Consider the following 13,607-nt stretch of genomic DNA (forward strand, 5'->3'; position numbering starts at 1 on the left):
TTCCCCAAGAAGCTTGCTTCAGATCTAAGCTGAGACCTGAAGGACCTGCAGGATGAAGGGGATAGAAGTGAGGGCAAGACGGTGTTCTAGGCAGAGGAACATCATATGCAAAGGCGTACTGACTAGAGAGAGTAGGGCCTTCAAGGAAAGTTAAAGAATTGGTAAGCCGGGCATGGTGGCTCACGCCACGCCTATAATCCCAGCACTTTGGGAGTCTTCCCCAATGGGGGAGGATTGCTTCAGCTCAGGAGTTGGAGACCAGCCTGGGCAACACAGTGAGACCCGGTCTCTACAAAAAATTTTAAAAATTAGCCAGGTAGGCCAGGTGCGGTGGCTCACTCCTGTAATCCCAGCACTTTGGGAGGCCGAGGCAGGTGGATCACCTGAGGTCAGGAGTTTGAAACCAGCCTGGCCAACATGGCGAAAACCTGTCTCTACTAAAATTACAAACAATTAGTTGGGCGTGGTTGTGGGTGCCTGTAGTCCCAGCTACTCGAGAGGCTAAGGCAGGAGAATTGCTTGAACCTGGGAAGTGGAGACTGCAGTGAGCCGAGATTGTGCCATTGCACTCCAACCTGGGCGACAGAGCGAGACTCTGTCTCAAAAAAAAAAAAAAAAAAAAAAAAAAAAAAAAAAAAAAAATTAGCCAGGCGTGGTGGCGCACACTTATAGTTCCAGGTACTCGAGAGGCTGAGGCAGCAGGGCTTGCTCAGGAGTTCAAGGTTACAGTGAGCTATGATCAGGGCACTGCACTTGAGCCTGAGCAGCAGAACGAGACCCTGTCTGGGAAAAAAAAAAAAGGGATCTGCAGGCTAGGCACGGTGACTCACGCCTGTTATCCCAGCACTTTGGGAGGCTGAGGCGGATGGATCACCTGAGGTCAGGAGTGTGAGACCAGTCTGGCCAACATGGTGAAATCCCGTCTCCACTAAAAATACAAAAAAAATTAGCCCAGTGAGGTGGTGTGTGCCTGTAGTCCCAGGTACTTGGGAGGCTGAGGCAGGACAATTGCTTGAACCCGGGCAAGGAGGTTGTGGTGAGCTGAGATGGCGCCACTGCACTCCAGCCTGGGTGACAGAGCGAGACTCTTGTTTGAAAAAAAAAAAAAAAGGATCTGGAAGTTATCCTGAGGACAGAGTTATCCTGAAGCCGCTGAGGGTTTTCAAGTAAGACAGTGCTATCACCAAACTTACGTTTTAGAGCTGTCACTCACTGTGACTGTGCTGTGAGCGGAGGCGAAATTGAGGGAGGAAAAAACAGATTGGGAGGCCATTGTGAGATAATGGTGGCCAGAACTCAGGTGGTGATAATGGGAAACACAGAGGAGTAGGTAGAGCCGAGAGATATTTAGATATTTAGGACAAAACTGATTTCAGAGTGGCGTGTTCGGGGAGTGAGGTAAAAGAGAGACCTAGGTGACTTCCAGGTTTCTGGCCTGTACAGCATGGATGGGAGTAACACTCCCGGGAAAGTGATCTGTGTGAGATGAGCAGGCTGAAGGGGAAGGGGCCACTCTTTCCTCCTCCCTTTTAATAAACCGGCACTCCTGGTGTCTGGTATGGGCCTTGTGAGTTTGGAGTGCTTGAGATGTGCAAGTGGTCTGGTCTGGCGATTGTATGTGTGATAAGCTTGGGATTTGGGCACGCCCGGGTTTCAATCTGTACCCCACTACTTAGAGGTATGGTTTCAGACTCATCACTGAAATTCCCAGGGCCTTGGTTTCTTCAGGTGGTAGTAGCCCCACCTCATAGGGCTGTTATGAGGATTAATGAGGGAGGGCCTTTAAGGCTTAGCACCCAGGGCCACACTGTGGCTGGCTGGAAGCGGGCAGGCTGGAGGTCTGTGAGCTTATCAGCCACACACAGGTGGAGGCAGCCGAAGCTGAGGGGGAAATTAGCACATCTAGGGGTGAGAGTGAGGGGGGCAGAGAGTGAGGAGGGGTGTGTGAGAGGGTGTGAGGGAAGAGGGAGGAAGCACAGAGGCTGGTGAGAGGTGAGAGGTGGGGAGGTCAGGGATTAGGAGTTGGGGCCTCTGCCAGGCCCACCACCATGTGCTGAAATGCCCAGGTGGGTCTAGATTGTGGGATCAGGTGAATGAAAGGCGTCTTTTCCCTGCTCCAGCTACTCAGCTGCTCATTTATTCACTCATACCCATTCACTCACTCATTCACACCCAGGGCCAGGGAGCTCCATCTGGTGGGGAGCCGTGGATACATCGCCACAGCTCAGGGTGGTAACTGCAGCTAGAGATGTGTCCCAGGGCAGTTTGGGAGCTGGGGGCACTGATCCAGGAGGGGTAGGGAGGGGTCCAGGAAACTTCCTGTTGTCCAGGAAGATGAAGAGGGTGGGGAGGCAAGGGTGTTTCCGGGAAGGGGCCTAAATTCAGCATGGATGCCCAGTTAACTAGAGGTGGTGAAGGGAGGTTGGAGGTGGAGGGTACAATGGGGAGTGGGCTTGCTGCCAAAGTCATACGGCTGGGGAGGCTGCTGTCTGAACCTGGGGTGCCTTGGAGACCTTGTCAGGAAGAAACTTTACTCTGGAGCAGGAGGGAGTCACAGAGGGCCCTAAACCAGAGAGGGGTATACTCTCTTTAAAGTGACCCCCCTCAAGCTGCAGCATGGAGAGGAGGTTGGAGGGAGCTGACCAGGGCAGGGCTGGGGCAGGAGTTCAGGAGGGAAGCCCTTGTGCGAGCTCAGTGCTGGAAAGGGGGATGAAACAGGCCAAGCTGATTCAGTACCAGACTGGGGAGAAGGTGCTGAGTCTGCAGGTGGTTCTGTCTGCCTGCTGGTTGAGGAATATTCCTGTTTGAGTCAGTGCTCACTGTTTTAAAGTCTTAATTTGAAAAACATCCTTGAGGTCAGGCTCAACTGAAATTGGCCTCCCAGGGGTCCCGGGGCAGTACTGTAGAACACAGTATCCACACCCTGTACTGTCCACGAACCCTCCCGCTGGGACCCCTTCCCACATCCCCGAGCGCCCCCCCCCCCCCCCCCCGGTTCTTTCAGGCACTCTGCCAACATCCCAGACCTCACTTCTGCCCCAGGACCTTCCCCTCGACCTGGGTCAATCTTCCAGGGGACAGCCAGGCTGCCTCTGCCTCCCCAGGGCCCAGTTTCTCGTGTGGCAGGCCAGAGGGCAGCCAGCCACAGAGAGCACACCCGCAAGGAACAGCCAAGCCTCTGCAACAGCCGCACTTTATTTGGAGTTTTCCACCTAAGCAGCTCCCAGCTGAGCTGCATGACATGTGCAAAAGTCCCCTAGAAAGCTGGGCCTCGCAGTGTGTAAAAAAGTCCCCCCATGGGGCAGAGCCGTGCAACCATTTTAAAAAAAGAGACAGTGAGAGAGAAATCAGGCCCCCTGGGAGCCTGGCTTGGGCGGAGTGCACATCGCTCGGGCCGGTCCATGTGCCAGGCCACTCCTGCTGATTCAGGGGCTGTTTTCTTCTCTGATTGTGCTTTCCTTTCCAAGTCCTTAAAAGTCTGGGGTTGAAGCTACCAGAGGGACCAGACCAAGTCCTCAGGGACAGGAGGGTGGCTGGCCGGCGGTGCAGATTGAGGGTGACCTGACACACAGACACCCACAACACAGTGCTGTCCCACTGCTCAGCCCTGCCAGAAAACTCAGGGCTTCCCTGGCCTCGCAGCCCACTCGTCAGCCCCTCATGTCCCAGCCTCTGCCCCTGAGCCTGGCCCCAGTCTGCCCTCATGTCACATTCCCAGGGAGGGACACTGTCCTAACACAGACTAGGTCCTCCAACCCCCGGGGCGCAGTGGGGTGGGGAGGCTGTGCCTTCACCCCCAAGGCAGGTGTTTGTAGTGTCTGATTCTGTGCGTGTGTCTGGGTGTGGCACGTGTGTGTGTGTGTGTGTGTGTAATGTGTGTTTGGCTGGAGGTGGGGGCTGAGGCTGGGGAGGTACTTTTTTGGCATTCAAGGGACCTTGACTTTGAAGGGGCTTCCAGGGACACTTTCGTCACCCCACTTGACGATGAGGATATAGTCCCCTTTCTCCTTGACGGTGTAGGTGACATTGTACACCCGGTTCCCCATGTGCTTCACGTACACCTCCTCACAGGGGGTCTTGGGGCCGTGCACACCCACCATCATCATATTCGTGCCTGGAGAGGGAGGCAGAGGGACGGGCTCATACCATGGAGTCCCCTACTGTGACCCACACCCTACTCCCCGACGGCTTCTTGCTCTTACCCTGGGAGATGCCCTCCCCCCGCCACCTGCCTGCTTTGCTGCAGTCCACGGTGAAGGAGTTCTTCTGGCCCACGAAGGCCTGGGACAGCCCAGGGCCCCGAGTCACCACCTTGCTGGCATCTGAGGAGAACTTGGGGATGGAGCTGTAGCTGGAGCCCCGGCTTGAGGAAGACTTGGTCACAGTCTCCACCAGAACGGTGGATGTTTCGTGAAGGCTGTGGCCTCCAGACAGCCTCGGACCTGAGGGGCGGGTGGAGGGGGTGCAAACCTGGTCAGAAGGGCTTCCTGTTCTTCCCCAGGCAGGGGACCCTCGGCCAGCACTGCCACCCTGTAGGACTCACTGCCTGCATTTGGGGCTGCCCCCAAATTCCTCCAAGGGCCACTCTAGGAGCACAGCCCCATTCCCAGCCAGGGCCCTGAGCTGCCAGCTCCAGCTGGTGCTCCACCCAGGGCTGGGGCCTCAGATGCTGTGACCCTCACCCTTGCAGGCTTTGGGAACTCAGGCTAACTCACAGGATTAGAGTCACTTTGCAAAGGAACACCCACCCAACTCATCCTACAGACAGCCTCAAGAGGGGAGCTTGCTCAATACTGACTGTGTTTTCTTGGAGCCGAGGAGTATGGGAAGCCAGGAGGGAAGAAAGTGATGCTAGAGCCTGAGGAGCCAGCGCAGGCCAGAGCTGAAGGAGTGAGGGGCCGCGATGGAGAGGAAGAATGGGACTTTTACACCATCATGCCTGACTCCACAGAATGTGTGCTGTGTAGAGCCAGGCCCACCTCTAGCCCTGGCAAACTGACCATGATGTCTGGGGTCAGACTATGGTCTGGATGTGTGTGGCCACCGGAGCCCTCCAGGCTGGGCTGGGCTGCAGGTTGGATGGACCTCCCTGAAGCCAGCACTCACCAGTGACCTTGGCCTTGAAGGGGCTGCCCACGATGTGCTGGGGGCCACCATACTTGATGGCAATGAGGTAGTTGCCAGGGGCCATGGGAGTGTAAGTGACCACGTGGCCCTCAGGACACTCCCGACAGTCCAGCTGCACCTTGGAGGGGCCATCAATGGTGACAGACAAGGCCCCCGAGCCGGCGTTCAGGGTGTTCACGATGAACTCTGATGACACACCTAAGGGCCAGAGGTAGCAAGGCTGAGGGCAGGAAGGGCTTGTGGCCCAAGAGGGGCTGGGCTCCAGCCCCCTGGACAGCCTCTGTGGGGACTCCTGGCTCAGGAAGCAGGGCTCCTGCCTCTGGAGCAAGGCAGCACCAGACTAGTGGCCAAGCACCCCTAGAAGTCACCCTGTTCCCCAGCTCCAGGCACTCACCAGTAGTGCCTCCCTCGAGTCCAGGACCATAGGCTGACACCAAGCCTGGGTCCCCAGCCTGGCTCTGCTCCCCAACGCGGATCTTGAAGGGACTTCCAGGGATGTGGGCACCATTGAACTTGACATCGATGGAGTGGACGCCATTCTCATGGGGGATGAAGCGGATGGTATGCTTGTCTGTGGATAGAGGGTTGGTGGCTTACCCTCTATCCTTCCCCTCCCCTTCCTAGAAGGCCCCAGCCCAGCAGGGGGTTGGCAGGGGCAGGGCCAGCTCACCACTGTCTATCTCAGAGACGTAGCACTCCTCCACAGCCCCCGAGGGTGTGTGCACCCGGGCATCAATCACGCCCCGTGCGCCGTTCAGCTGCACCGCAAAGGACGCTGGCTGGTTCACCTTGAGCCCTGTCTCCTGCAAAGGCCAAGGAGGATGCTCAGACTCCTGGGAGACCAGGGCTGGAGCAGTCTTCTCTGAAGCCCCACATGGTGCTCACTGTAAGCTCAGCCCAAAGGCTGCCACCACCCTATGCCCAGCCTGGCCCCTGCCTGCCAGAACAGCCTGGGAGCAGGAGGAGCCAGGGTCTGGTATGCAACCCTATGTGTGCACCTGCTATCCTAGCTGTGCTTGGTGTGTGGGAGATGAGAGATGATGTGCCCTGTCCTGGCTGAGGAAGGAAGGGCGCCACTCTGTGTGAAGCAGGCTGAGAGCAGAGGGCAAGTGCCTGATGGGCTCTGTGGGCTGGTGGTGCCAGAGAGCTCTGAGGTAGGAAGCTGAGTTTGGCTGGACTGGTCTGGGAAAGCTTCCTGGAGGAGGTGGACCAACAGGGAGGACCCAGAAGAAGCACAGAAGGGCTCTAGGGGAGGGATTGGAGCCTGCATTGGGGAACCTGGTTCAGGAGTGGGAGTAGGAGATGCACAAGGACCCTAGATGGGCTAATGTGACCACCCTGAGGGGCAGCCAGGAGGCGCGTGGGATAAGGAGCTGGGGTGAGGCCTGTTCTATGCCCGTTATGCAGAAGCTCCTTTACAGTGTGTCCCCTGGACACCTGGCCCCCTGGTTTGCATGTTTCAGTGTGACTTGCTGAGAGCCTTCCTTGCACATGTCCGCTATGACAGAATGAAAGGAAGACACCACATCTCTAGAAGTCAGCAGCAAGAGAAAGCAAGCCAGGCCCCCATCGGCCTGGAGAGGACGCAGCCCAGGCTCTGCAGGCCATAGGCATTCCCTTTAGAGGCACTTCTCACACCCTCTCTGCAAACTGGTTTACTCTTAGTTTGTATAGATTTTATACTCTCATTCTTACAAATGTTGGCATCTAGCATTCTTAGAACAGGAGAAGGTGGAACAAACTAACAAGAAATGGCAGGTGGCAGTAGGACAGGCAGACCCACCCTGAGAAAGGCAGAATGAGGCGTGGCACGCCTGAGTGTAGGGGCTAGCCCACAGGGTCGGAGCCCACCCTCCCCAAGGGCCCTGCCTTGTGCCTTCCGGGAAGGGACTTCTAACGACCTTCCAAGGTCACTGCTAAATCCCTGGCCCCATGGACCTGCTGTCCTCAACTCTTACCCATCTCTCAGATAGCAGAAACTCTCCACCCTCACCCTGGGCACAAACCTGGAGGCTGGTGACGGTGAGACGGCGAGCGTCATCCGAGAGGGAGGCCACGGGCACCACAAAGGGGCTGTCTGGGATGTGCTCATCATTGAACTTGATGGAGACCTCATAGTCACCTAGGGAGAGAGACCAGTCAGCACAGGTTCCGGGATGGAGGTTGGCAGGGCGGGAGCCTCTCCACTCTGGCTTTATCCCAGGATAGACTCCCTGGTCAGCACTCAGACCTGGAGACAGACACATGTTTCCGAGGGTGTGGGGTAGAGGGAGATGGGGCAGAGGAAGAGCAGGGGGCCCCAGGGAGGGGAGTTCTGTGGCCCCAAGCATCTCCTGCCTCTCCAGTGAGCAGAAACCCAGTCTGGAAGGTCAGGCAGGCCCAGCCCCACTGCCAGTGTGGATGCCCACCTGGTTCCTGGACAACATAGGAGACGCCGCAGGAGCCATCTTTGCGATCCTCAAATGCAATCTCCGCCTTGCTAGGACCCTCTACAGCAATGGACAGGCCCCCAGCACCGGCCTCCCGGGTCCAGATGCTGAACTCAGCTGGGGACAGGCAAGGTAGGGGACTTCAGCATCATCGCCCCTCACATTGGCTGTCCTGACTTCATCCCCACTCCTGGCCATCTGCCCCTTACCTGGCACGCCGGCCACACCTCGCTCCAGCCCTGTGCCTCCGGCCCGCACCTTGTGGGCCCCGCCTTCACCCAGTGGCCCCACAGTGAACTGAAAGGGGCTGCCGGGCACGTGCTGGCCACGGTACTTGACAGCGACCGTATGGGGCCCCATCTCCTGGGGCACAAAGCGCACGCTGTAGGCGCTGTCCTCGCCCTCAACGATCTCCGCAGCTTCCATCTTGCCCGATGGGCTGGTCACCTGTGCAGTCATGTCCTGAGAGCTGGCCTCGCCTGCAGGGTTTGGGGGATGTCAGTGCAACACGGGGATTCCTCCTAGCTCTGGCCCTTCCCTCCCCATCAGTTAAACCTCCTCCTCTGCTCAGACCTGCCTGGCCTTCAGGGCCCATCTGCCAGCACCAAGCCTGGTCAGCAGCACCCTCCCATCCCACTGTGAAGACCCGGCCGGCCCAGTGCGCGGTGCTCACCCTCCTGCTGCCGGGTGATGCTGCCAAAGGAGCCCAGGCGCTCCCGGCCCAGGAAGTCCCCAAACACAGCAGGGAAGGGGTCCCCTCCGACCTGGGTGGACTCCTCCACCCGCACCTCGCGCTTTGTCTCCCCGCCCCGCGTCTTGCTGATCTCTGTGCGCTCTGTGCGGGTGTAGGTGTGGCTGCTGCGCGTGAAGGTGCGTGTCAGGCGCTCCTGGGCAGACACCATCTGGAACCAGTTCCCTGTGTGGTCAAGGGAGCCAGGGTGAGGGAGGGAAGCGAGGGATAAGGAAGCAGGGTGGAGACCTGACAGGTGGGCTCTGGCCCAGGCCAGCCCTCTCCCACCACCCGCCCCACCCAAGCTCCTCCAGGCTTCTACCTGGGATCTTGAGGTTGAGGTCACAGGTGCTGCCAATGGTGGCGATGGAAGGCGCCTGTCTCCGCCGGGTGATGCTTTCCTTCATGCGGCCCTCGCCGGTCACCTTCACAGTGAAGGGGCTTCCTGAAGTGGGGGGACAAAGGGTGGGTCAGGAACCTCAGACCCCTGGCCTCCTGGCTTCCCTGTCTCTCGCCACCCGACCTCTGCCCAGAGCCTTACCAGGCACGTGCTTGTCAGCAAACTTGATGTTGATGATATAGGTGCCGGGCTCGGTGGGGCAGTAGGTGACTTTGCATGTCCCGTCCTCCATGTCCTCACAGTTGATGTCCACCTTGCTTGGGCCTTCAATACTCAGCCCCAAGCCCCCATACCCTGGGGGAAAGCAAGGAACACATCTCCCTCAGTCCTAAGTTGGCCAAGCCACAGTGCTCTCCTCTCCCCCGACTGCTAGCTGCACCCAGAATGGGCCCGGATGTGTGTAGTGATCACTAACAAAAATGGCTCAGTGGGAGGAGAGGCGGTGCCATGGGACAGGCAGTCTGGAAAATTCCCTAAGGTAAGCCTCTTGGATTCCAGTGAGCAAGAGAGGGACAGAAACTCAGGACAGCTAACCTTTCTCTTCAAAGGGAGAGAACTGATGCGGGGCCATTCACTTTCCCCAATGGGCCGCAGAATGCGAATCCTGACACAGACTGGCCAGGAAGTTTTCGGGAGGAGAGTGCAGCCAAGGGGGTGCTGGGCAGGACAGAAGGACAAGTGCCTGTGGGAGGCACCCGCTGGAATGGGGGTCTCTGGGGCAGGAGGTACCTGCATTGCGAGTGTCCACGATGAACTCTGCCACCTGGAACGTGTGTCCCTCAGAAAGGCCCTTGCCCCAGACCCGCACCTTGCTGGCATCCCCGATCTCAGATGGCCCCACCAGGATCTTGAAGGGGCTGTTGGTGACGTGCTTGCCACTCTTGCGCACGCTCACCACATGCTCCCCCACCTCCTTGGGAGTGAAGGAGATCCCTGTGGAAAGGAGGTGTTAGGTAGAGCATCCTGTGGGCCCCCACCCCCGAGGTCTCCGTGAGGCCCCACACTCACCGATGTGCCGGTTGGGCAGGCGCTTCAGCAGGCAGGGCTCCTCGTTGCCTGAGGGGGCACGGATGCTGGCGGTTAGCTGGCTCAGATCACTCTCGGTGATCTTCAGCGACACATCCGTGGAGGTACCCACGTTCAGCTGTGAGGTCCTCATGGAGTCATCGCCTGGTGGGGGAGTTGGGGCATCAGGCTGCTGTGACTCCAGACAGGCCCTGCCCTCATAGGGCTCAGGAACCCTCCTGGGCAGACCCTGCTGGACTCAACAGACATGGGGGGCCACTCCCAGGCGCACAGAGGCCCAAGACCTGGAAAGCCCAGTCTGCACTCACATGTGAGCTGCCAGAGACTAAGAGGGGCCTGTACCCCAATTCCACTGTGGCTGCCTCAGTCTTTGTGGGCTAAATCCCTAAAGAAAGCCTGCTGCGTTTTAACCCTGAGTCACATGGTGTCGTGATAACAAAACACTAGACTGGACCGCACAGACCCCTTCCTCGCTGTGTGACTATAATCATGTTGCTTGGCCTCTCTGGGACAGGGGTTCCTTATCCATCAAAAGGATTATCCATGCCCTAACTTCTTTTTTTTTGTCTTTTTTTTTTTTTCCTTTTTGTGGAGAACGGGGTCTCGCTGTATTACCCAGGCAGGTCTCGAACTCCTGGGCTCAAGCTATCCTCCCGCCTCTGCCTCCCTGAGAGCTGGGATTACAGGCGTGAGCCACCGCGCCCGGCCATGCCCTAACTTCTTAAGAGTGACTTCAGGCTGGGCGCGGTTGCTCACACCTGTAATCCCAGCACTTTGGGAGGCCAAGGCGGGCGGATCACAAGGTCAGGAGATCAAGACCATCCTGGCTAACACAGTGAAACCCCGTCTCCACTAAAAATACAAAAAATTAGCCAGGCGTGGTGGTAGGCACCTGTAGTCCCAGCTACTCGGGAGGCTGAGGCAGGAGAATGGCATGAACCCGGCAGGCGGAGGTTGCAGTGAGCCGAGATTGTGCCACTGCACTCCAATCTGGGCGACAGAGCGAGACTCCGTCTCAAAAAACAAAAACAAAAACAAAAACAAAAAAAAGTGACTTCAAAGACTAAATGAGGCAATGTGTTTTCAGGCACAGGAGTGGCTGACTGCTTCTTAGCTGCCGTGGAGAACACAGTGTTTTTACATTTTTCAAAATATAACCCCTTACAACTTGAAGGGCCTCTGCCCTAATGTCATGAGTGACTTGAACGGGCTGGGCTTGCACATCTCTGCACTATATGTGGTGTGTGTGTCTTATGGGCTACACGTGCCCTACACCCGCCTCACCTGTGATCTTGGCGGTGAAGGGGCTCCCCGGGATGTGCTTGTCATCGAAGCGCACGATGATGCTGTAGTCTCCAGGTGCGGTCGGCAGGTAGGACACGGTGCAGGTGCCATCCTTGTTGTCCTTACAGGTGATCTCTGCCTTGGATGGGCCCTCCACGGCCAGCGACAGACCCCCTGTAGGTGGAGGTGTGGCCAAGATCAGAGGTCCTGCCCTCACCCCTGCCCCTGGCGAGTCCCCACCCCAGCCCCCAGGCTGCAGCTCCCTCACCTTCTCCAGCATCTTTGGTGACAATGGTGAAGGTGGCTGGCTTGTTGACCATGCCATGGCTCAGGCCTGGCCCATAGGCACTGACATGGCGGCTGTTGATGGCATCTACATAGAACTGCAAGGGGCTCCCTTGGGGAACAGGGAAAAAGGGGGCTGGGTCAGCATCAGGGATTGTCTGAGCCCACCTTGGCCCCAGCACCTTCCAGCAGCCTCCCTGCCAACCCCCTCTGTCTGTGCCGTAGGGACCTGGCTCGTGGAGGTCTGCTTCTCACCAGGGTATAAGCCTCCCTGGGGCCTCGCCTGGTGTCTGCACACAGCAGGTGCTCAATAAATATTTGTTGAAAGAAGGAAGGCAGGACTGCAGCTGCTGCCTGCTCCTCTCACCCAAGCCCCAGCCCAGCCCAGCTCTCAACTCACCAGGGATGTGGTTGCCGTCATACTTGATCCCCATCTGGTGCAGGCCTTTCTCGGTGGGTGCGTACCTCACCGTGATGGTGCCGTCCTTGTTGTCGGTGATGTTGGGCCGCGCCGTCTTCCCCGAGGGCATCCGCACCTCTCCTGCAGGGCAGACACAGTTACGTGGGGACCCTGATTTCCCCCACTGCAACCTCCCTGCGGTCCCAGGCCTGGTCCTGAGTGCTTCTGCTGCACCTGAGAGGCCAGGCACCAGGAGACAGCCTGTGGCAGTGGCCTGAGCCCTGAAATGGGGACAGATGGCTTGCACCTGAGTTCTGGCTCTGCCCAACTTGTTGTGTGACCCTGGAGAGAGCTCACTTCCTCTCTCTGGGCCTTGGTTTTCATCTCTAAGACACGGGGCTGGACCTGGAAGAGGGTATCTCCCCTCAGCCCTCATGCCTGGGGGCCGCAGGGCAGTACCTGTGAGCTCCCCTTTCTGCACCGCGAAGGGGATGACCAGGTTGAAGGGCCTCAGCATGGACTCCATTGGCTCCACAGGCACCACTGGCTCCTCTGTGGCCTGCAGTAGGTGACAGGGAATAGTGAGTGACTGGGGAAGGCTCAGGAGTTTGGCTCATGCCATGACTGAAGCTGGAGAGTGAGGAAAGAACAAGGTAGTTAATGGTGAAACCAGCGTGGCAGGAGAGGTGCATCAGCTGCAAGAGAAGGAGTGCTGTGCCCAAGTGGGGTTCCATCTGCCCAGCCTGACTTCTGCCTGCTCCCCAAGAGACCCCCAGACCATGTCCCTGCCCTGGCTGCAGAGGAGTAGAGAGAAGAAATGAAGGAAGGGGAAGAGGAAAAGGAGGACATCGCCTGGTGGGAGGCGCAGTACCCAGTGTGTGGGGCGGGCGCCAGGCCGGGGAGGAGCGTAGGACTGGCGCAGCTGTGGCACTTCAGAGGGCTCCTCCTCATGTGGCAGGGGGTCACACGCCTGGGGAGGCAAGGCATGGGGGCACAGGATGTGGCAGCCTCACAGGCCTAAGGGCTGACTCAGAGAATGGTCCAGGAACCTGAAATGCTGGCTGATATCTTGGGTGCTCGCCCCTCGGAGGGCTTCATCTTCCTGCAGGGAAGCCTCTGGGGAGATGGAGCTGGGGATGGTGGAGAGCACAGTGTGTTCCTCCACAGAGAGCTGACGGCACTGGGCAGAGGGCAGGACCATGCTCTCCTCCCATATCGGAGGGCTGTGGGGAAAGCTAAGGCTCCATCCAGGAGCATTCTGGCCCCGGGAGCCCTCAGAGAAGTAGGATTCCTTGGGGACAGTTATCAGGGGATCCCTGCTGCTGCTAAAAAGGCCAGCCCCCCCTCCCCAGCCATCTAGTCTTGCTGTGGCTGCAGAACTTACCAGCACATGGAAGGGGCTGTTCGGGATGTGCTCGCCCCCGAAGCGGATGGTGATGACGTACTTGCCCGGCTCGGGCGCTGTGTAGTAGATGTCAAAGGTACCATCATGGTTCTCAACCACGTCCACATCGAGCTCCGCCCCATCCGGCGTGGACACCGTGCATGTCACCTTCCCCTCGCCGGCTGCTTTGGCATCCACCGTGATCACCGTCTCCTGCCCAATCTGGATTCGGGGGCCCAGGCAGGCACCTGCCATGTGGGAGATCCTGCTCAGGGGGCTGGAGGGCTGGAGGGCTGGAGCCAACCCTCTCTGTTCCCGCTGCCCACCCCCTACCTCCAACCACCCTGGCCCACAGCAAGAAGAGGAGAGAAAGGGCACTCACCCAGGCCGTGGCCTCCAATGGACACTGGAAAGAGAGAACAGAGTGAAGCAAGGCGGTGCCCAGCGCAGGCTGGGGCATTGGGCAGGGGTGGGGGGGGCCAGGGCTAGGGCATGTGTGCTTTCTGACCAGCGGACCCCTGGGGACCAGGCCAGGGCTCTGG

General features: G+C 58.3%; 1 protein-coding gene across 2 annotated transcripts in view; it reads right to left on the reverse strand.

The window, feature by feature from the left end:
* Window positions 1–3,177: 3,177 nt before the first annotated feature.
* FLNC (filamin C) overlaps window positions 3,178–13,607 on the reverse strand; it is a 29,382-nt gene continuing 18,952 nt past the window's right edge. The window contains exons 29-48 of one of the 2 annotated variants that reach the window (XM_030933001.1): window positions 13,448–13,471; window positions 13,066–13,313; window positions 12,553–12,651; window positions 12,141–12,240; window positions 11,682–11,822; window positions 11,265–11,393; window positions 10,997–11,170; window positions 9,695–9,856; window positions 9,416–9,619; window positions 8,828–8,980; window positions 8,609–8,731; window positions 8,230–8,472; window positions 7,766–8,035; window positions 7,536–7,673; window positions 7,134–7,249; window positions 5,798–5,930; window positions 5,522–5,698; window positions 5,107–5,325; window positions 4,233–4,442; window positions 3,178–4,114 (exon numbers count right to left, since the gene is read on the reverse strand). In XM_030933001.1, coding sequence (XP_030788861.1) covers window positions 3,927–4,114; window positions 4,233–4,442; window positions 5,107–5,325; window positions 5,522–5,698; window positions 5,798–5,930; window positions 7,134–7,249; window positions 7,536–7,673; window positions 7,766–8,035; window positions 8,230–8,472; window positions 8,609–8,731; window positions 8,828–8,980; window positions 9,416–9,619; window positions 9,695–9,856; window positions 10,997–11,170; window positions 11,265–11,393; window positions 11,682–11,822; window positions 12,141–12,240; window positions 12,553–12,651; window positions 13,066–13,313; window positions 13,448–13,471 — 3,251 coding nt within the window. In that variant the 3' untranslated portion in view covers window positions 3,178–3,926. The remainder of the gene's footprint in view (window positions 4,115–4,232; window positions 4,443–5,106; window positions 5,326–5,521; window positions 5,699–5,797; window positions 5,931–7,133; window positions 7,250–7,535; window positions 7,674–7,765; window positions 8,036–8,229; window positions 8,473–8,608; window positions 8,732–8,827; window positions 8,981–9,415; window positions 9,620–9,694; window positions 9,857–10,996; window positions 11,171–11,264; window positions 11,394–11,681; window positions 11,823–12,140; window positions 12,241–12,552; window positions 12,652–13,065; window positions 13,314–13,447; window positions 13,472–13,607) is intronic. The other variant, XM_030933002.1, reaches the window with a different exon arrangement.

This window comes from Rhinopithecus roxellana, chromosome 6 (assembly GCF_007565055.1).
Source record: "Rhinopithecus roxellana isolate Shanxi Qingling chromosome 6, ASM756505v1, whole genome shotgun sequence".
Classification (NCBI taxonomy): domain Eukaryota; kingdom Metazoa; phylum Chordata; class Mammalia; order Primates; family Cercopithecidae; genus Rhinopithecus; species Rhinopithecus roxellana.